At 41.7% G+C, this 22781-nt stretch overlaps 1 protein-coding gene and 1 long non-coding RNA gene across 22 annotated transcripts in view; one reads left to right on the top strand and one right to left on the bottom strand.

Annotated features, from left to right (window-relative positions):
- The first annotated feature begins 57 nt into the window (after positions 1-57).
- LOC140909202 (uncharacterized) lies at positions 58-22580 on the top strand. Of its 4 annotated transcripts, none has more exons than XR_012158132.1 (6): positions 58-230; positions 1042-1126; positions 5137-5629; positions 6631-6751; positions 7489-7559; positions 22305-22580. It is a non-coding gene; the product is annotated as an uncharacterized lncRNA (long non-coding RNA). The 4 variants fall into 4 exon arrangements; XR_012158130.1 differs by having other exon boundaries at positions 58-1126; positions 5137-5419; positions 5547-5629; XR_012158129.1 differs by having other exon boundaries at positions 58-1126.
- Positions 8196-22781, bottom strand: part of AFDN (afadin, adherens junction formation factor) — a 213266-nt gene continuing 198680 nt past the window's right edge. For 8 of the 18 annotated variants that reach the window (XM_073337925.1, XM_073337926.1, XM_073337928.1 and 5 more), the window contains 3 exons: positions 21788-22298; positions 12458-12542; positions 8196-10433 (listed from right to left, as the gene is read on the bottom strand). In XM_073337925.1, coding sequence (XP_073194026.1) covers positions 10289-10433; positions 12458-12542; positions 21788-22298 — 741 coding nt within the window. In that variant the 3' untranslated portion in view covers positions 8196-10288. The remainder of the gene's footprint in view (positions 10434-12457; positions 12543-21787; positions 22299-22781) is intronic. The other 10 variants (XM_073337933.1, XM_073337934.1, XM_073337935.1 and 7 more) reach the window with 3 other exon arrangements.

Here is a 22781-nt window from a genome sequence, read left to right as displayed (position 1 = left end):
TAAGGGAAGGGGGAATGGGAGTTGGAGCACCCATAGGGACAAAACATCTAAAAGAACTCAAGTTACCATATGGCAAGCAACATCTCTGTCTTTGAGTATATGTCGCTATGTATGCTCCACCATAGGACACTCCTAAGCAGTAACTCAAGGAGAAGTTGAGTGCTGAGGAGGCAAGTCCAAGATAGTTTGGAGGACTGTGTCACCAAAGGTAGTATCATCCCTGGAAGCAGGTAAGATGGCATAATGTTTGGCAAAGTTATGAATAAAAGACAAAGTTACAGTCCTACAGATTTCTGTTATGGGGACATCCTTCAGTAGAGCTATATGAATGGACTGAGCTTGCATGGAATGTGCTATTTCTCTGTGAGAGGGATGCATCCCAGTGGATTCATAGCAGGTTAAGATGCAACCCAAAACCCACTTTTACAGCCTTTGAGTGGAAATAGGTTGACCCTCCATCCTCTCTGCAAATGATACAAATAGTCTAGGAGAGGCCTGGAAAGTCTTAGTCCTGTGAAGGTAGATAGTGAGGGACCTTATGAAGTCTAGCGTATGAAGGCTGGTCTGCTCGCTGGAGGTGTGAGCTTTTTGGTAGAACACTGGCAGTGGAATCTCTTGATTAATGTGGTATTTCGACTAGACCTTCGGGAGGAATTGAGGATGAAGTTGCATTGTAACCTTGTCTTTGTAAAAAGCTGGCATATGGCAAGTCAGCCATAAAAGCACAGGAGAGCTCTCCCATTCATCAAGCTGAAATGATGGCTATGAGGAACAAAGACTTGAGTGAGAGATGGAGGAGAGAACATGTAGCCATCTGTTCAAAGGGAGGTTGTCTCTGGGCATTGAGAATCAAATTTAGGTCCTGCTGCAGGGTCGGGTTCCATACAGGCTAAAATAAGTTGTGTATGCCCTTGAGGAATCTAGCTGTATAGGGTCGACAAAGACTGAGCAGCCTTCAGTAGTTGAGTGGAAGGCTGTGATAGCATCTGAATGTATTCTGATTGAGCTCATTGATAGACTTTGCATCTTTAAATCCAACAGGTAGCCCAGGATTTGAGAGTGGAACCTCTGAGACTTGAGAAAAATGAATTGAACACCAGGAGTGGAAGCGTTTCCACTTCTAAAGGTAAGTTTTGTGAGTAGTGGGTTTCCTGCTAGATAGGAGAACTGTCTGGGCCTTATCCAAATAGGTTAGCTCCATGCTCGAGAACCATCTAGGAACCATGTTTTCAAGTTTAAGGAGGAGCGGTTGGGATGGATCAGGGTCCCTGAGTTTTGTGAGAGGAAGTCAGAGAGATACAGAGGAGTTGAGGAGGTTCAAGGACCACACTTGTCTTGTCCACGATGATGTTATGAGAATAACCTAGCTCTTTCCTGACGCAGTTTGAATAAGGTCTTGAGAACTGGAGGTAGAGGCAGATAAACATACAGTGGAGTACAGGGCCACTGTATTATCACAGTATCTCTCCATGAGTTGTGGCCGTATCCTCCCCCTTAGAGCAGAAAAGGACATTTTGTTTTGGTTGGGGTAGCACAGAGGTCTGCTTCTGGGAGACCCCACGTTTGGCAGATGCTGTGGAAGACAATCGTTGAGCTCCCATTTGTGATCCTGAAGGAAGCGTCTACTCAGGAGTCTGCAGCTGTATTCGGGAGGCCTTGGAGACAGAGAACTGAGATTTTTATCGGATGGAAAATGCATTAGTTCCACAGCTTTAGCAATTCTGTGCATAACGACTGGGATCTTTCTCCACCCTGCCAGTTGATATAATACACTGCTGTCCTGTTGTCAGCATTACCCTGATGGAGTGGCCCTACATGGTGTGAAATAAGTGTTGACAAGCATATTGAACTGCCCTCAGCCTCAGAATTTTCTTGTGGAGCATGACCTCTTGTGTGGACCACTTGCCCTGGGCTGTGGCTCCTTGGAGGTGAGCCCTCCATCCCAGAAGAGAAGCATCTGTTGTAAGGATCTTTGAGGGTGGGGGATGTGAGACTGGGGTTTCCCCAGAGATTTTCAGTGGGTTCTTCCACTAACCGAGAGACTCTAGAACTTTCACAGGTACTGCAGAGATTGTCACTATTTGGGGTGTACACAGACCTTAGCTACATCTTAATCAAGTCATTATTACATTAAATACTGAATTTTGATCTGTGAACCACTGAGATAACTATTCTCCTCTGGGACAATGCAGATCTTAAAGCCCAAGATAAAGTATGTGAGAGCTGGGAACACAGCATTCTCTGTCAAGAGGATCTGGCTATGGAACAACCATATAGAGATCAGTCCAGTCTTGCTGTCTGGCCTTCCTCTGAGAGAGAGCCTTCCTACCATAAGGGACATTCAGTTCAAACACCCCTTTCATTCCCAAATCCCTTCCAACCCTTGCCCCCGAAAAAAAACAAAACTGAACCCTACCTCAAGAAGAGTTTTTACTGCCAAAAGGGAGACATTTCAGAGACTTCATGGGACTTTGCTCTTGCTATCCATTTTACATGGAAAGCATTCAGATACTTCACTGATGGGTGGCAGTATAAAATCCTACAATAACGGAAGTACTCAGGACAGGCCCATAAACTACTAATGCTCTTTACATTAACCCTAACACAGTGACCATTAGATTAATCAGCTCCCCATCACAGCATTATAATGTGTGGGTGTATATATTATTGCCTTCCTGCATGCAGTAACTAGAAACTAAAAGGATGGAAATGACTACTGACAGTCTGCCAAATGGTGACCCTGTCTCTGCCCCTGCAGTGCCAAACATATGAGACTGTCACCACTGGATGTCATTGGATTCTTTTTGTATTGCATACAAGATAGTAAATTGGCTGAGTGCACTAGATAGTAATCAGAGTCTGCAGTTTTGTACACACAATCATTGAAGCTTTACGAAACATCTGACCATTTGATCTCATTATTGCTTCCTAATAAAATGATGTTAGATAAATAAACTTCAGGGACATGGATCCATGTTTCATTTTGTTTAAATGACTCTCACTGTTTCAAACAGACATACTTTTATTTTCAACCAGGAGGTTGAACAGAACTGCCAATAAATGCCTGAACAAATCCTTCACAAGTTTTGACAGTACCTTTTAGCCTCTAAATGACCCAGCGCTCAGACACTTGCCAGTGCAACTCTCTATAGCAGATGGTAGAGTTTTTTCTCTAAGCTGAGAGAAAACTGGGTTACTTACTGGTAGCTGGAGTTCTCCATGCAATCACATTCACTCATGCACAGTGCTCAGCCAGAGAGCCATTAAAATTTAAAATACGAAATACAGATTATGAGGATTCATAAATGCACTGAACAGCACATTTTCCATCACACCTGATAGAAGCTCCCACTGTGCCTTAGGTGCCAGGATCCTGATCTTTTGCCAAGCTATTCTTGTTGATGCCTTGAGCCGTATGAGATAAGTGTTAAATGCTTTCTCCTTCTGGTCCTGTAAAGCCCCTCTTCTAACATTGTCTGAGACATATTCAGTAAGAGGATTTTTTTTCCTAACTATGATCACAACTTCATACTGGAATAACCAGTTGTCATGCTGCAGCCATAGCATGGGAATTGTGAGCTGCAGATTAATTTAAAACTAGTGATGGGGAGATCAGAAATAAGTCAAGAATCCATTTCTGGGTTTAGTTCTTATTAAAAAAAAATGTTATCAAGAGATGAGGATACACCCATTCAGGTAATAAATCTCTCTTTCAAAGACCCAACTTTTTGTTAACTCTAGCCGGAGCTGAAGTCTCGGCTAAATTGAGGTCTGGCCCGGACTCACAAACCTAGGCTTTGGGAGACCAGCTTTATAGCCCCATTACTGTACCTCCCTTAGGGTACATCTACACTGCAATCAGGAGGGGTGAATGCAGCCCATGTAGCCATTCCTGAGCTACCTTTGATTGAGCTAGCTCACTAAAAACAAGAGTCTAGCTGCCCGAGTACAGCTACACTGCGATTTTTAGTGAGTGAGCCAGAGGTACTGTCTTTCTAAGTTGCTGGGGGGTGATTGATCCCCGCTCCATCTCAGGCCCTGCCCCCACTTCAGCCTTGTCCCCCCCAACCGCTTCCCTGAGCACATCTCGCCCTCACTCCTCCCCCTCCCTCCTAGCACTTCCTGCACACTGCTGAACAGCTGATCTGCGGCAGGAGGGGGAGGAGCTGATGGGGGGAGCTGCCCACTAATTTTTTTTTTTATATTTTTTTTATATTTTTTTTGCATGGAGTCGGCGCCTAATGGAACTAGCCCAATCAAGGCTAGCTTGAGTATGTCTCCATGTGTTGCAATCACATTTCCTGAGTGCAATGTAGACATACACTAAGCTTTAGCCACTTAGCCCACATGCACCCTTTCTGTCCATGCCTTCATCTCTCCCCCCCATTACCCTTTTTTTCCCTTTAGTATTAAAAAGTAGTTTCTACACCTTAGCTTCCCCTAGGCAGAAGGATGTAAGGGGCCAGCAACACCAGTCATCCAAAACAAGAGTTAGAACAGAGAAACCAGGCAATAACAAATGAGCGTGTACACAGCTGCCAAGTGTCATATATGTAGCAGCCCTGTCCGCATTTCCAGAACGCAGCTGGATTGTCATGCATCCCGCTGGCCTGCAGACAATAGCTGTAACAGCTCCTTCCCAGCCGCCAGAGGCCAATAGTCTAGTGGGATCTCTTCAGCTGACTTGGCAGGCTTTGGTTTCCCCGATATGGAGTTCGGCCATCAGTTGGTGCTCACATACTTCCTGGGCTATTTGAAGCTGCAATTGGGCCAGTATCCCTGCAGTTGTCTCCTTTGTGGCATCTGTGGAAGGAGGTGTGATGCTGCCAGACAAGCTCAAATCAAAGCCATAGGCCAATTCACTTGTGTGTGGATATCAAAGAAATATTAAGTGGGCTAGGAGGCATAGGACTATTAATCTGTGTGGGGATATCAAAAAATGTTAATGTCATTGTCTTCACTTACCTATAACCCGTTATTGTTGTAGATATTGTTTACTATCACATTACATTCTGTATGCCCTGTACTTAATCCTAAATCAAAGGTGTATTACTTGATGCTTAAACTTCATGAAAACTAATGAAAGATTGTTTGGATTGCTGTAACTGAATGCATTATGTCTGTATCTGTAATTAGATTGCCTATCAAACAGGATTGGAGGCTTGGAACTGTAAATGAAGAAGCATGCTAACTTCAAAGCATGGGTCATTGTGCTCGACTGTGGGAAATCCACAGACCCAGGCTGCATTTAGTCAACAAAGGAAGAGCACCTGCTGAGGTGGAGACACTTGCCAGATTGCTTTCCGGAGAAAACAGCTGTAAAAATGAATCCAGGGGATGATCCTGTATCTCTGGACTGATGGATTCTGACAGGGTGGAAAACTGAGTGATTTGACAGAAATCCCTAGAGCTATTCTAGGTAACCCTGAGAGACTTATGGAGAACTAGCAGACTACTACATCTCTGCTATCATGTTGGATTTACAAACTTTGACTCACTTGTTAATGCATTTGATCTAACTTCTCAATAACATTTCTTTTTCTTAGCTAATAGACCTTTAGTTAGTTTATCAGAGAGATTGGCTGCCAGCATTGTCTGATGTGAGATCCAGAGTATCCGTTGTCCTGGGGTAAGTGACCAACCCTTTGGGATTGGGAGTAACCTAATGTGAAGTGATTTTTGGTTTTAATAACCTTTCTTCAGAAACTCTAGTTTGTCTGGTGGCAAGATGCGCTGGAAAGCCAAAAACCATTTGTGACTACAGGTCAGACTAATATAGTGACCCTTACTGGCTTGGTGAAATCTAATTATAGAATATGCCACCAGTTTGGGGTGTCTGCCCTGTTTTCTGACAGTCTGACCTGAGTTTGGCTATGAACTACTCTAGACACTGTGACAGGAGGGTCCTTGGGCACCACTACCTTTTCTTCCCTAACACCTGGTCAACACGTAATGCAAACAAACTTTCAAGGTCTTTTTTTCACAAGACCATTATAGAACTGTGGTTCACTCGTGTCTATTCTTTAAAGCTATCAATATCTAGTTTAAACTTTTCACAGTGCTGGGGCTATGATCTATAAACTTAATTGACATATGGTATGTGAATCCTGTCAACTATGCCAGTGTCAAGCTGTCCTGCAGTGGCTCAAGAGCATGAGTACGAACCTCAGGGCAAACTGTAAGAAACGGCAAAAATCCCAAATTGATCCTTGCCCTCCTCCCCTAGTCCATCCCAAGGATCAATTCAGGGCTAGTCTAAAGGTCTCTTACAGAAAAGCACCATACACATACGTGGTATTTGATATGCAAACTACTGGAAAGGCTATGGTTCTTAGGAAATGCATGAACTAACCTCCCTCAATGCAGTTCTATAAAAAACAGGAAGCTGGGGTGGAAAGAAATAGTTTTATAAAATTACATGTTACAAGTGTCTTTTTTAAAGATACAGGCATTTAGGCATGACTAGGCAGAGACTCCCACTTACTGTACAAAAAGATTGCTCATTTTACCGTTTAGCTTGTTTCTCCCAGTCTTGTTTATCTGCTTAATCTGCCTGTTGCGTCATGTCTTGTCTAATGAAAGAAGCACCACGTTTTACTGCTATGATTATTAAATAAATGTGATTTATAGATTCCAAGGCCAGAAGGGACCATTGTGATCATCTAGTCTGACCTCTGGTATAACACAGACCATAGAACTTCCCCAAAACTTTTTCAGAGTCGCTGCTTCTCAAGAGAGAGTCCCCCATTTTGTAAGTATGGCCTACATCCTTTGTTCCTAGGTGTATACGTTTACATTTTGCCATATTAAAAACATATTGTTTGCTTGCACCCAGCTTACAAGTGACCCAGATAGCTCTGTATCAGTGACCTGACCTGTATGATTTCCAAATTACTCCGTTTGCATGTCATCTGCAAACTGACAAAGTGAGGGAAAAGGTCAAATTTGATAACTCCTGAAAGAGAGAGAAATAAAATTGTCTAAAGCCATGCATGGTGCTCCTGCAAGACAACATGCAACCTTCTTTGTAACACTTTTCGTTAGATCTTAAGGCCAGAAGGAACCATTGTTATCTAGTCTGACCTCCTGTATAAAACAGGCCAAAAAACCTCACCCAGTAACCTCTGCATCGGCCTCTACTTGAGCTACATCCTAGCTTTAAGAAAGATAGAAATCAAGACTGGATAAGTTTAAGTGAAAGAAAATCCAACCATTTCCTTCAGTAATTTATTCCAAGGGCAAATTACCCTCAGTGTTAAAAATTTGTGCCTTATTTCCTGTCCAAGTTTGTCTAGCTTCAATTTTCAACCTTTAGATCTCATTATTCCTTTGCTGCTAGATTAAAAAGTCATCTAATATCAGAAACCCCTTCCCCATGTAGGTACTTGTACACTGTGATCAAGTCATCTCTCATCTTGGATAAACTAATAAAGTGAGCTTCATAACTCTCTCACTACTTGTTTTTATTCTTTCTGCTCTTTACTGAAGACTTTCCGAAGTGTGGATGCCAGAGTTGGACACAGTATTCCAGGAATGGCCTCCTAATGCCGTATACAGAGGTAATACCACCTTTCTACTCTATTTGATATTCCTCTGCTTATAGAATTGTGTGTCCTCAACACACTCCAAGGTCATGTTCAACTGGTTATCAACCATGACCCCTATGTTCTTTTCAATGTCATTGCATTGAAAGATAGTGTCTCCCATCTTATAACTGCATTCTACATTCTTTGTCCCTAGATGTACGACTTTCCATTTGGATGCATTAAAATATGTCATTCATCTACTAACCAATCTAAGTCAACCTGTAAAACTGGTAAAACATAGTTTACCACCCCTCCAATTTGTGTGTCAACTTTGTTTTTCCAGTAATGATTTTATATTTTTGGTCCAGATTATTGATTAAAATAGTGAATTACATTAGGCCAAGAACAGATCCTGTGGGATCTCACTAGAATCAATTTCATTGGATGATTCCCCATTAAAAATTACTTTTTGAGATCTATCAGTTAACCAGTGTTTAATGTGGGCTACACTGATTTTGTATATACTTTTTTTAAAGCAAGTTATGTATCCATTCTTTGAATACCTATAGGGTAACTGTATAGTAAAGAGTATTAGTAATTTACGGTATGAATGTGTTAATACAGCATTAAATAAAAACACAATTACAAAAAGTTCTATAAAACGTAATGTTAAATACAATACAAAGTTTATTAAAAATAGGTTGCAAGTGAAATACAGTAGAAATGGGAAACTACAGCAGTTTTCATGTTTTTCCATAATAATGCACAGACAAATATGAAAAGCACTTTTACACATATTCACACTTGACCCAAATGCCCAATAGCGGCCAAATCCACTCAACTGAAGGTTCTATGTATTTTTTTGCTAAGCCTTTTCAGATTCTAGCAGCAACAGTATTCCAGCCACAGCCTAAATTTTTTTTCTGAAGAAAAGAGTATTTTGTCACTGTAAGGCTGCTAGTGTTCTCAAGATAAATTGGGAGAGGCTTGCTTTTCCTGATTAACAGACACAGCAAGCATGCAAATCCTTCATTAACACTTTGAACCGGTTTAATCTCCTACTTCATATTTAACAGGTGAAACGGTAAAAGCACACTTTCAAATAAGAAACCTGAAATATGTAAAAAACAAATATTTACACTCCAATTTTCATTAACTTGCATTTATTTATCATACAACTCTTATTAAAAGTGATTTCTTTTCTAAGGCAGTGAAAGTCTACCCCTCTGTATTTGGAAGTGTGCATAATTCCCTAAATATATATTTATAAGAGAACAATATGATACAGAAAAATCATCTAAAGCCCAATTTAGGGCTTTGCAAATAGAAAATTTGTTTGGAATCACAATAATATATTTTGTCTTAATGTCACACAAAGAGAAACAAACTCTGATGAGGTCCTTATCCCCAACATCAGCCATATATGCATAGCTGAAGAAACAACAGTGGAAGGAACAAAAAGAATCCAACAATTCAAAATTAAATAAGGCTATCAATATGTAAAAATAGCTTGAACTGCTGAGAAGATTCTCTACAGTATATAACAATATAAGAGGATGCAAGTAAAACCAGATAGATGAAGGACAGCTTGACTAGCACTACTTTCTCAATATTAATAATGGTGGTGTGCTGTCAGGATAATAAGTCAACCCATCTCACTGACATTCATATTCACAGCCAGCAACATCGTATTTGATATTTCAAACATCAGTCTTACTGTATGCTATAACATTTTTCTTCTCCAACAGTAGTATGTAGCTCTGCTGCTATAACAAACTCCATCAATGATGCGCCGTGGCTAGTTGCTTATACTCCCTATTCTACCTCCTTGGAAAATGCATGCCTTAGTTCTGCTAGCTTTGGACCTGGAATCATTATTTCCATCTTGAACATTTAACATTTTGGTCCTAGCTCTGATAGGGCCACTAACGTAGCCTATTATCTATTGCTTGTTATATTCTGTTATTTCAATACAGTGTTAAACAAAACCCCAAGGTTTTTCATCTCCAGTTTTGTTCTTGTTTTTTTAAAAGGAGGTTTGTAAACCAGACACGTCATTTACAAGAGGGATGTATGCATGTATATGCTTTTCCATGGTTATGGATTAAACAGTTTCTGTTATGCATCCATTTTAGACCCAAACAAAACACCTATAGGATTAAAACTGTTTCACTCAAAGACTTTATCCAGGCAAACCCTTTTACTCTAATGCTAGGTAATGATAAGAGGTTTGTACTGATATGCTAATAGTCTGTATGAACAGCATACAATGTGTCAAACTTGTATATATAAACGTAGACCTTTGTCAAACAGCCCAGAGATTGGCTTCTGTGTCAAACAACCTATAGATATCATCAGCTAGTGCACAGATTAATTTAGGCAGTTCAAACTATTCTCACTCGCTCTGCTCAGCAGCTAAAACAAAGTATGTCTGTAAAAGACCAGGAAACAGAACTTATCTTTGACAAGTGCTACTTGGTCTATTGCAGAAAAAATTAACCCCCAAAACAAAAGAAAAAAGTGACCTTCACGTGATTCATATAATTAAAATTTTACAGTGCTTTAATTGTATAAACCACAAGCTCTTGGTAAAGTAATCAGTATTCTTGCTATAGCAACATCTCTAAATCTCAATTAACAGTCTTAGATACAGAGGAATCAAACTCACTCTTTCACAGACAATACAGTCTCGTCTTGAACAGCCCCATCCCATACCCTTATTTTAGGGATCTTTCAGTAACATTTGATAAGGTGCTTTTATCTTATTTTGTGTTCAACTCATTTTCCAGTTCCATTAATTTCCTAGAAGCCTTTACTTTAGTCGATACATCCTGGCCCTGGGAAAAAAGTCGCTGGCGCTCCCTGAATGTCAAGTTCTCTGGTGCTCCAGGTAAATCTGTGTCTTGACTGGAAGAAACAAAAGGTTTGTTACAAAACCTAATTTTAAACATCCTTTTATATAAAAGCTTTGCATCCATATAATCTTATCTGGTGTCCTCTTGCTTTCTAACTGGAAGATCTAGATTCAAGTCCTGCAAGGCTATTTCTTAATGCTGACAATACAGGGCTGTCATTCAGAGGAGCCATTAAACAGAAGTCATGTATGACCATCTCTGGTAGCGGAACATGTGGATGAGACTACCTGGCACTTCTCAAAAAGGATTAAAGGGTGACTAAGGCCAGAAAAGGTTTGCTGATATAGCTATGCTGGCATGCCCTCCTTATATAAATCAAAAAAGTTGTTTTGCAAGTATAGTTCATACTGATTTTGAGAGTGAAATAAAACTGGATAAAAGTGCTTTGGCAACTTTGGTCAACCATGCAAAAAAAAAAAAAAAATCAACCGCCTAGCTCAGGGGTCTCCAAACTTTGTGAGACGAGGGCCATATTAGATTTTTGAAGGGACTTCGTGGGCTGAAGCGACTGTGAAAGAAATTAAATTATGCAAATATATACAAAATCATTAAAAAAAAACACTACTCTGTGTCAGTGTTGTATTAAATTCTAAATCAGGTATAAAAGTTAATCGACGCAGGTACTGTAAGTTGGCTCCCCTTTTTGGGTCTGCTCTTCCCCGTGCCTGCTCCCTTCTCCCTGTGCCTGCCCTGCTGAAGAAAATGACAAAGGACTGGAAGTTTGGCTGTACTTTGGTAAGAGAAGCTTTAAGTTCCCACTGTTGGTTGGGACTGTTTGGTTCTATTAGTGCTGTAGTTAAAATTTAACCATTATGAAATTGGAAATTTCCATCTTCTTTACTCATTTATTGGAGTTGTAATTAAGCATCTGGCTTGTATTTTTAATCTAAGGCAGGGGTCCATGCCTGCTTGGCTGCAGCAGCAACTCTCCCCTGAGTTGGCTCCCCTTTTGGGGCGGGCACACTGGCTCCCGGGGGCACTCACCCCTCCGCACAGCTCAGCTACCCCCCCGTGCCCACGTGTGCAAACTGCTGCCAGCAGCCCCTCCCCTGCCTGCTCGGCGTGCCTACTCAGCTGTTCGCTTCTCCCCTGTTGGTTGGAGGGCCGGACAAATGGAAGCCCTGGGCCGAATCTGGCCTGTAGTTTGGAGACCGCTGGCCTAGCTGATATTGCTATACTGACAGAGTTTCTAGTGTAGAGTGGCCTAGGTACTTCTGCTGCCTCCTCCTTCATCCTTGCTGCTATCTACCTCTCTGGTTAACTATTTTTGCCACACCAAGAAAGAACTCAGTTCTCGGTGTCTCCTCCTCCCTCACCACCTGAGATGTCTGGAACTCTGGCCCTTACGCAGTCAGACTTGGCTCCACTTAAGGCTCATCAGAGTGGGTCTCTATTCTGTGAACCGTACAAAGTGCACAGTGGCCATCACACCACCATTTCACTTTACAAGGTGTGCAGGAACCAAGTTAAAGGCTCCTGTAGTATCCTTGCCTCAGCCAATGTGAACCTTCAATACACTATGCAGCTAAATTAGCCACACATGCATGTGCAATGCAGTCTTTGTTAGCTGTCCACTTCACAAGCTTAGTAAAAACTCCATATAAAGTGTACTGTGCTTGCCTCCTCTTGCGTGCAAATTTATGAGTCTGGTTGAGGTAGTCAAAAAAAGAATCTTGTGATGACTGACTGCTCTGTTTACTCACACAATCACAACACTAATTGGCTTTAAAATACTACATGCATGAAAAAGCGTATAAAACCAAATTCTATTTTGTGATAATCCAAGATATCCCAGAACCAACTGTAAAATTGTTTTATGCTGTCATGCATATTCTCAGCGCTCTCTTTGAAAATATTTTCTAGGATTAAATAAGAGCTTTTGAATTTCATTACCGAGAAAGATTTACAGAGATACATGTATAAAATGGTATTATAAGAATTTAAAATATTCCAGAGACCAGCAGCTAGTTAGTCTGAATACAGATTAATATTTCATGAGTCTCGTCTTCATTTCACCTTTTAGATCTCTTCTCTCTTGGATCCCGATAAACTTCATGGGCTCCAACAATTGCTCCTGTAGATCCAGTGTAAGGATTTGGTCCTTATGCAAAATAATATAAAAGTTACAGTTGACGGATGGCAGTTATAATACAAAACAAGTTTCAATTTATATTTAAAAAGGTGCAGTGCTCTTTGCAAAAGTAAAACTCTCAAACTATGGTTTCTAAACTTTGTAAAAGGAATAAAAGTACCGTTTCGGAGCTTTGCCTGAATGCCAGAATAATGATTTCAGTCAAGAGTAGTCAGCCTCTTCCTAAAACTGCAACTTTGCTTGATAAATAATAAAACTGGGGGGTAAGAAAGCAAATTATATTTGGAACAAACTGTGACCGGTATCAAATCATGATAAAGTTATTTATCTTGTGGCTATTTCTTATAATGCAGAAATGAAATAAAATATTAACTGTCTAGAAGGATGTACTTATGTGCAGCTACAATTTTTCTGTGGAATTCTGTCACAAGGTTCTATTGAAGTAAGAACAGCAACTCCAGCTAAGTTAACTAGGATAAATACTACTAGCATTAGTAAGTGCCAGTATGACAATTCCAATTTTCCTAAGTTATTTTATCTTTATTTAGCCAGGTTGTGAAAATAGTTGGAAACTCTGTAACCTGCAATGTTTAGAGGATGACTATTCATGTCTCATTTCTGTAGTTATCTGTCTTGTTTCATTCAGCTTACAGCACTGCACCTTTAGTTTTAAATTCATATAAAAGATACACAGTTCTACATAATATATTAATCCTCTCCAAAGGCCACAAGACTAAACACAGGTTTCCAATCAAAAAAGTTTTGTTATCATAGTCAGCTTTTAAGTATGTTTCTTAAATCACCGGTATTGTTAGGACAGTCAAATTAACTGTCATAATTCTCAAATTTGTTTTCAAATATTTTTGGTTTCTTGACACAGTATATGTCATGTCTTGTGAGCCTTTCTCCAAACAGAAGGAAATGTTTGCTTCTTCCACTGGTGTATTTTGAACCGCAGATAATTAAAAGGTTAAATGTCAGTAAAAGAACAGAACTCATTTGGATATTCATATATTGTACTCATTTAATAATTTAATACTGTACATTACAATAGTGATCTAAGAAGGGATAGCTCAAATCATATTTAAAACACTTGTAATACTTTAGTATGAAGAATTATCTTTTGTTCAGACCTAAGTCCCATATATCTGACCACCACCTCCCCTCCAACTTGGGGAACATCTAGGTCTGAAGTCTGGTTCTCACGCCCATATCTAATTTTGTTAAAATTGGTCAGATTTGATGCCCCAATTTGATGGAACCAATGTTTTAAGTCAGTCCCTTAAGTAATCCAGTGGCAGAAGCTGGGAGAGTGCAGTTTGCAGAAGCGTGGTTTACCAGCGTTAGCATTTATAGCAGAAAAGAGCTGTAAAGAACAGTAATGTGACTGCTAGTGAGATGGACAGATGGTAAGCTGCACAACAAAGTCTGCATTTTGTGCAAACGGCTTTGTACTTTACACAGGCAGTCTTCACAGAAGCTTGAGCAATCAAGGTGGAGTGTTTAACCTGTTCCTATAGGCTATTTTAAAAGTGTGAAATAAAGTAATCAGAATGAGTTGTATGGCTTATGTATTAAGGTCATTAAAGGTGGAGCATCATACTACAATGTTCCTCAATTGTTACCAAACCCATATAAATGGATCTGACTCGGAAATGGTCCTGATTGTTTACTGAAAAACAAAAACGTTGCTGGATGTCTCACTTGAGATTCCACTTTTTGCGCTCACTCTCTTTTTTGATATATGAAAGTCAGCAGAATGCAGGGTTGGAAAATTTAATGAAAAGGCAAAGGGTTTATTGGTTAGTGGATAGGTGGGAGTAGATGGAGAGTGAATAGTGGTTCCAGAATTACTCAACTTAAACACATATACAGCCTTCAAAGTACTAAATCAAAAAGAGAAGTAACAGCATTTTTAAGCAGCTATATTATGATGGAAGCATGTTTTACACTTAATCTCAAAATGGCTGTAGTTGAGAATTTCAAGCGTAGAGAAAAAGGAAAATACTTTGAAAGGATAAAAATAAAGTACTTATTTAGTAATTTTAAGAGGCTTTAGGGCTGGGTCTGTTCCAGCATACTATTTAGAATAAACAAATGGCTAATCATCATTGATTGCATTTCTGATATTTAAAGAGAATGTTTATTACAAGCATATTTTCTTTTAAATATAATTCAACTTAAGAGCCACAACTAGTCAGCAGTTCGAGTACAAATATTTTTGATGTGGAACTATGTTTTGAAAAGAATGGATACTTGTCCTACAGTAAATGTGATTCTTTGAGGTGATGTAGTTAGTGTGGATCCCACTATAGGTGCACATGCACCTCATGCATACAAGATTGGATTTTTTGAATAGCTGTGTCTGGGCCGTGCAGGCACCCTGTGCCTCCTTGTGTTCCCCTGCCAGTGCATACAGGGCAGAGCAGTTACGTGTCTCCCTCAGTTCCTTTGCAACTCACAGCCCACATCAGAGGGCTCAATGTGGGGATGGAGGGCAGATCCCTGGGATCCACACCAACTGTAATCTCATCTCAAAGAACCATGGTAAATGTAGGATAAATAACCCTTTTGCTGCTTTGAATATATGTCAGTGTGGATCTCATAGTAGGTGACTGGCAAGAAGTATCCCCTCTCAGAATGGTGGGAATGAGGTCTGCCAGCTGTATCAATCGAACAGTGACTGCTGTACTGCGCATTCAAACTTCACAGCTGAGCATAGCCTTTGACAAAAGTCAGTGTGTTATTCCACAGTGCTGCCTTACATATTTCTGAGATTGGTACATCACTGAAGCAGGCAGAGAATGTTGTTTGTGCTCTGGTGCAGTGAGTCTTGATGTCTGGTGGGAAATGTATACCAGCCAGCCAGTTGGTAACACAATAAAATGCATTGTGTAATCCATTTCAATATCCTTTACGATGAGATAGCTTTAGCTGGGCATTCTAAAAGGTCAAACTAGAAATAGCCAGGATGATAGCCTGAATGGCTTAGTCTTGTCAATGTCATCAAGTACTGGGTAAGTCGAGCGAGTGTAATTTCTTTTTTTCTATAGTACAGAGTGTGGCTTGGGAAGACAATGGGCAGCATGGCTGATTCCTTCAGACTAAATTTCAAGACCACTTTAGGAATGAACTTGGGGTGGGGTCTCAACCATGTCCCTATGGAAAATCATATTGGGACATCTGGCCATAAGAGCTTGAACTTCACTCATTCTTCTGGCTGTGGTCATAGTCATTAGGAATACTGTCTGGTGAGAGATGATGCAAGAAGCGTTCAGAGAGGTTCAGAGAAGTACAGTAAGGTCTTAGGCAGGGGTAGGTTCTCTCCCCAGTGGGTAAATATGTAATAGCCCTTTGAAAAACTTCAATACTATTGGATGAAGACAGACCTAACACATGAATGAACAGGTGGATGGTATGCTGAAGTTGCCACGAGGTGGATCTTAGATGAGTTGAATGTAAGGCCAGCTGGCTTTAAATGCAATAGGCAGTCAAGCATCCTAGGTTCAGGGGCCTGGACAGGGTTCAGACCACACTGAGCTACCCATATCAAGAGCCTCCTCCATTTAGAAGAATGTGTTTTCCTGGTACATGGCTTCCTACTCTGTATCAAGATCTCCTATTCTTGTAGAGAACAGTATCTGTCTGTTGTATTCAGCCAGCCGACAGCCACACTGTCGATCAGGTACAGTGACTTTGGATCCAGATGGAGCATTTTACTATGGTGCTGGGGCATCAGATCCAGGATAGGTGGTTGAATAGACATCTGTAATAGGTGTTAGACAAAAATGCTTTGGACAACATGGAGCTACGAGAACCATCATGGCCATGTCCCTTTTGTTCTTGGAAATCACCTTGGGAATCGTTGGAAAGGCATAGAAGCAGGCCTGTTCACCTGCAGGAGGAAGGCATCCAGCAATGATCCTGGACTCAGTCCTCCTCTGAAGCAGAAGTTCTGACACTTGGCATTGTCCCTGGTGGCCAACAAGTTTATTATGGGGGACTCTCCAGGATAGAATATCACTCTTATGATGAATCTGTGCAGGGACCATTCATGATTGGTCACAGATTGCCTGCTAGACTGTCGCTGACTCCTGGAAGGAGTCTATTCTGATGGCGCCATGTCCAGAATTTGATGACCTTCATGCTAAGGGGTAACGAGCAAGTTCTCCATTGTTTATGTAGTGCATGGCTGTCATGTTGTGTGTGAAAAATCTGTACTACTGAGTATGAGGACAGGCACAAATGCCATACAGGCTAGTTTGATGGCTATAAGCTCCAGCACATTCACAGATAATCTCATATTGCCTAAAGATCAGGTTCCTTTAATTTGTAGTTTGCCCAAATGAGTCCCCCAATCTGTTCCTGATGCATCCATGATTGGTGTCTGTGTCAGGGACGGATACTGAGACACGTATCCATTTCCATGTCTTTACAGGTTCCAACCATCAAACCAATTCTGCAGTGATATGATGGCACAGAGACCTTCCTTCCATCTGATGGCTCATCAGGGAGTATGCTGACATGAGCCAAAGCTGAAATCAAATGATGTTATTTACGTGCATGCCAATTTGTGGCCTAACACTGCATGACATGTTTGAACTGTCAGCTATATTTGACGTTAGCTGAAGTATGAGTGCTTGTAATGACTAGGACCTGTCTTTAGGCAGGTATGTTCTTTCTGCTCTAAGTCAGTCACATCATTCACTAGGAGGCCTACCTGTGTGAATGCGGATAGTGCATTCCAGGCTTGCTGGTGCCTTCCACTGAGATCTGCCTCTGATCAGCCAGTCATCCAGCCTTACCTTCACAAAGGAGCCACTACCACTGCTAAGCATTTTACAGCACCGAGTATACCTGTGGAGAGTCCAAATAGCAGATCCTTGTACTGGTAGCGATTTGGTCAGACTGTAAATCTCAAGTACTTCCTGTGGGCTGGGATGGAAGTATATATCTGGAGTACTGTGTCCAGTTTTGGGCCCCACACCACAAGAAGGATGTGGAAAAATTGGAAAGAGTCCAGCGGAGGGCAACAAAAATGATTAGGGGGCTGGAGCACATGACTTATGAGGAGAGGCTGAGGAAACTGGGATTGTTTAGTCTGCAGAAGAGAAGAATGTGGTGTGTGTGGGGGAGGGTTGATAGCTGCTTTCAACTACCTGAAAGGGGGTTCCAAAGAGGATGGAGCTAGACTGTTCTCAGTGGTACCAGATGACAGAACAAGGAGTAATGGTCTCAAGTTGCAGTAGAGGAGGTTTAGGTTGGATGTTAGGAAAAACTTTTTCACTAGGAGGGCGGTGAAGCACTGGAATAGGTTACCTAGGGAGGTGGTGTAATCTCCTTCCTTAGAGGTTTTCAAGGTCGGGCTTGACAAAGCCCTGGCTGGGATGATTTAGTTGGGGATTGGTCCTGCTCTGAGTAGGGGGTTGGACTAGATGACCTCCTGAGGTCCCTTCCAATCCTGATATTCTATGATTCTATGATCTTGCTGCTGAAAGCAAGGAAGCAGTCTTGAGCCTGAAAAGATGGGATGTTGGAGGCAAGGCTTATCATCCTGAACCTGAGGTGGTGTACATATTTGTTCAGTCTCCTCAAGTGTAGGATGAAAACACCCCTTCTTCAGGATAAGGAAATAACAGTAATAGAAAGACTCTTGCCCTGTAATCATGAGGATCATCATCTGTGGCTCCCAGATGAAACCAGGCAACTTTTTGAAACAGGCTCTTGTAAGAAGAGTCACTGAAGATGGACAGGAAAGGAGGGTTGATGGGGGATGGGTGTGGGAGTGAATGAGATAGCTGTGGGCAATTGCCAACACCCATTTGATGGAGATATTGGACCAAGCCCAATGGAATGGAGCCAGGCTTCTCCCAAAGACTGCTGATGGCCACTTCCAAGAGTATCACCATCATTTTCAGGGTGGGTACTCTGGTTGCCTAACCTGAAAATAGGGATGAGCCCACTGTCTCTGCTAAGGCTGATATTTGTATGGCATCCTTAAGATGTTGGTGTATAAATTTCCAGTGACCTTGAGGAGGACCATGAGTCTTTTAAAAAGTGAACCACTTCATCTGTTCTTTTGCTGAAGAGCTTCCTTCCCACAAACAGGAGGTCTTTATGGTCTCTTAGCCCTCTCTTTAATATTTCAGATGCTAACAGCCAAGAGGCCTGCCTCATGGGTCACAAGCTTGGTTATCAACATCGCAGATGGGTCAGAGGTGTTCCTGGATAGCTGTCGGATTGTTCTGGCAACACTTAAAATGATTTAATTCCTCAGTGTCCCAAGATACTTTTGACAGGAAGAGAGTCATGTTTTCCCAGATCAGGAAGTGAAACTGGCAAACGCCACTTGGGAGTTTGCCACATCGAGTTGCAGAGAGGTGGATGAGTAGGCTTTGCATTTGAACAGGTCTACCTTTTTGGTATTTTTCTCTTTGTGTGTGCCCTTCATCAATTTAGCTATTTCAGCTTACTGCAACTACCAACAATACTGGATTTGGGTGGGAGTGACAGTAGCCAAAGCTTTTTGGGGGAACCTGATAACACTTCTCCACCCACTTAGATGTGGGCTGAATGGTAGCTGGGGTTTGTCAGAGCTCCTTAGATGGTTCTAGTATGCCCTCACTGATGAGGAGTGCAATCCTAGGTGATGCAGTCAAAATGTAGACTTTATGGGATTTATCTCGTATGACTGTTTCAGTATCTATGATCTCAGTGATAGAAAATAAGAAATCCTCCAAGGCTTTAAAATAGCCAATTGCTGGAGCAGAGGCTGGTGTACCAGTCTCACTGAGCAACAAATGATTCTTTCAATGGAGAATGGGAATGCTACTGTTCTTCTGCCGCTCACACCACTGGGTGCGGACACTGCTTTCTGTTGTTGGTGGCCTGGGTAGTGATGTCACTTGGCAGCTTAATCTCCTCCTTTTTCTGGACATACAGGAGGGGGATCTGCTGTAGGACACCTCAGAGGATGGTCCCTAATATGGCCCATATTAGCCAGGAAAGCATGTTATATCAGTACTGACCTGGTTGTGACTGATTGGCTCAATGCCACTATCATCTCTTTCATGGTGATGCTTTGTGACAAAGCTCTCCAGTATAGGCTTCTAGGGTTGCTCTGAAAAAGCAGCGGAGAGGCATTACTGTTCAATACCAGGAAAAAGCATAATCAGACACTAGTGAAGAAGAAGAATACTCTTCAAATGGTGGTGCTTTGGGTGCCATTCTGTTTTACCAACGATGTCGATGGAAGGATCTTGATGCTTTGAGAGCATCTCTCTGGCCCCTAACTGACACCAATGCTTTCATTGGTGCTAATGCCAGCTTCCTGTGCATCACTCCTGCCTTAGCAGAGGTCTTACACATTCTGTCCTTGGAAGAATGGTGGTTCTCCTCCTTACACAATGGTCTCTCTCAAAGTCTGAAGTCATATATGGATTCTGCCTTTTGATCTTGTCCTCGTGCTGGGGTATCAGTCTCAATTCTGAATCTGCCGGTCCAATGATGGGTTTGTTGGAACTAGTCTTGATGTAGCAGCAAACCAAAGGCCCCAGTGTCAAAACAGTCTGTGTGATGTGGCTAGAGCTGATTTTGATGACGTCTTTTCCGGTTTTCCTTTCATGGCTGGTCCCTAGGCTGTACTGTCTGCTTGAGGGAGTAGTAGTTGACAATGACCCTTTTCGTACCTTGGAAGCGGTAGTCTCCTTCAGGTGTGACAAGACTCATCAACTGCTCAAGTAGGTGTAGTTTTAGCCACATGTCCCTTGACATGCGGAGTCCTTGTGGGTACGTGCACACTGAATACTTATGGCTATCCTTCAGACAAACCAGACATTGACCATGCCTGTAGACCAGGGGGATGAGTCTGTTGCAGGCTGGGCAGGGTTTAAACCCTGAAGATTTAGAGTCCGCCGTGATGGTTGATGTGAGACACATCGCCCCACCATACAGGAGGGTATGGAGGTTTTGGGGTTTTTTTGGATCATCCAAGTCCAAGAAAATAGAGAATAAGAAGGATGAAAATAGATTTTCTTTACCAAAACTAGCTGAGAAAAAGGACAAATATAATTAGGAGTAGAGGGTCAGACACTCACTAGATTCCATCTTGCTGCCATGGGTGGTAAGAGGGAATTGAGGGAGGGTTGTGGCCACTCTTACTTCCACGCCCTCACATAGGAGGGCAAAGAGGCACAGGACACATGTGCAGCCCCAATGGACACAATTTAAAAATCCTGCGCATGATGCACACGCACAATGAGATCCATACTGACACATACCCAAACACTCAAGTGTTATGAACTTTCTCCTACTTAGCCATGGTATCCAAAAATCTAGCACTGAACTTCAGTCTGTGATAGTGTCCAGGTTCTGGGTACAGTCAGAAGAAAAACTGTAGTGCTCTGCAGGCAATGGATGGTGCTAAAATTAATGCAACTAAATTGTTAATAAAGCTCTAATTACCAGTGTAGCTGTGTGTTTGCAGTGTAAAGGGAAAGAAAAGACGACAACAAAGGAACATCAAAGACAGGCTGGGAAGAGGGAAGGAGCAGGAAGAAAAGCACTTTAATGATGGAAAAATAGGTTCTTGCCCCCAGGCATAAGGTAAACTGCACTATAACGCAGAAATATAATGACTACTATGTGCTGCCTAGAAAATTGTTTTCATTAGGTCAATAAGCCCCAAATATCACCTTAATTTTGACTATATAAGGTTTAAAACTGCACAAGGGTCCTTTTAAAGCCATTTGCACACCATATTTAAATCAGTAAGAGTCCCCCATGTGCCAAGTAGTGAAAGCAGAAAAGCCCCCCACCCCAATTAATCAATCAGAAAACGTATTATATATTTGCATGGAAAACACATGTATAGAAGCATCAAGGGCACAGCCAATGAAATAAAATAAGAAACAATTACTGACACGGTGCAGAATGAAAGCCAAAACCAACAGTACTTGGAACTGGTTGAGCAACAGTCAAACTGATTGTTTTTCCTTCATTGTGTGACAGATGGAATTTTGAGAGAGTTTGGAAAGGAACAAGGATATTCAAAAGATTAAAACGTTTACAAATAGGAGCATTCTCATTGATATCAGGATTAAGGTTAGATCACCACGCTGAGAACAGTGACCAAGTGGGGGGGAAAAACAATAAAAAAAAATCACAGAATAAGTGATTATATCTACAGCACCACAGAGGGAAATGTGCAGATAGATTTGTAGAGAAAGATTCTGATTTCATTTTTTCGTTTCTACCTTTTGAGCTGCTGGGATGGAAGAAACTTGGTTTGTTTGATGGGGAAAGGGGATGACTTGGTTTGGAAGCAGTACTGTTGGCATTGACGGAGGGTGGCTGGAATGAGGTGGAAAGAAAGATGCCATCTGAGACTGGGCGCGGCTGGCGGAAGGGCTGCTGTGGCGGAAGGGTGGCAGGAGGAAGGTCACCATAAGATTTTCTTGTGCTGGAGTACTTATCCTGACCTGCTAGAGTGGAATCCTCCTCCTCCTCATCATTGTATGCAACAAACTTGGCAGTATAAACTGTGTCAGGGGAGAGGACCTGTGTTTTGAGGTAAGAGGTGTTTCGCTGAGGTGGGGGAGGAGGAGCATTAGATGAAGGGGGTGGGGGTGGGAGCTCATATTCCCGTGGAAGCGGAGGTCTGTACAGACCAGGCTCGTCAGGTTCCAGTAATCTTCGTCCTGCCTCATCATGCTGTCTGCGCCTTTCAGCTTCCAAACGGTTGTAATACTCCTCCTCCTGTCGCCTCTGTAGGCCCGTGGGAAAGAAAAGTGCAGTGATCAGAACAAGAGAAACATTTAAATATAGGATGGATTCAAGTTTTCCTCCACAAGAGCACAGAACAGATCCCTCATCTCCCTTCCCCAGCAATGAGTAAGGAAGCCACTCCAAATCATTATACGAAGAGTATGTTTACTAATGTGAAAATGAGAATTGTCCTGTAACACAGTATTAATTCTGAGTTATTTCTGGAGTTGCTGCATGCTCTATGCTGACAACATATTTGTGTTAACAGAAATAAAGCTGTATTGACTAAAGGAATTCCCTGCACTCATCTTTTATAAAGTTAGAGTTGATAAAGTAAGGATTTAGCAAAGCTGCGAAGTATTTAAGAAAGAATGAAAACAAATATAATGGGTCATCTTAGAAAGGAACTTTGGAAGAGAGTACAACTCTGCCTTATCCCTCCTGAATAGGTCATCAACAGAGCTTTAGAGCTCACTGATTCTA

Source organism: Lepidochelys kempii, chromosome 3, assembly GCF_965140265.1.
Source record: "Lepidochelys kempii isolate rLepKem1 chromosome 3, rLepKem1.hap2, whole genome shotgun sequence".
Classification (NCBI taxonomy): Eukaryota; Metazoa; Chordata; order Testudines; family Cheloniidae; genus Lepidochelys; species Lepidochelys kempii.
The sequence above is the reverse complement of the archived record's forward strand: the minus strand, read 5'-3'. Positions and strand labels throughout refer to the sequence as shown.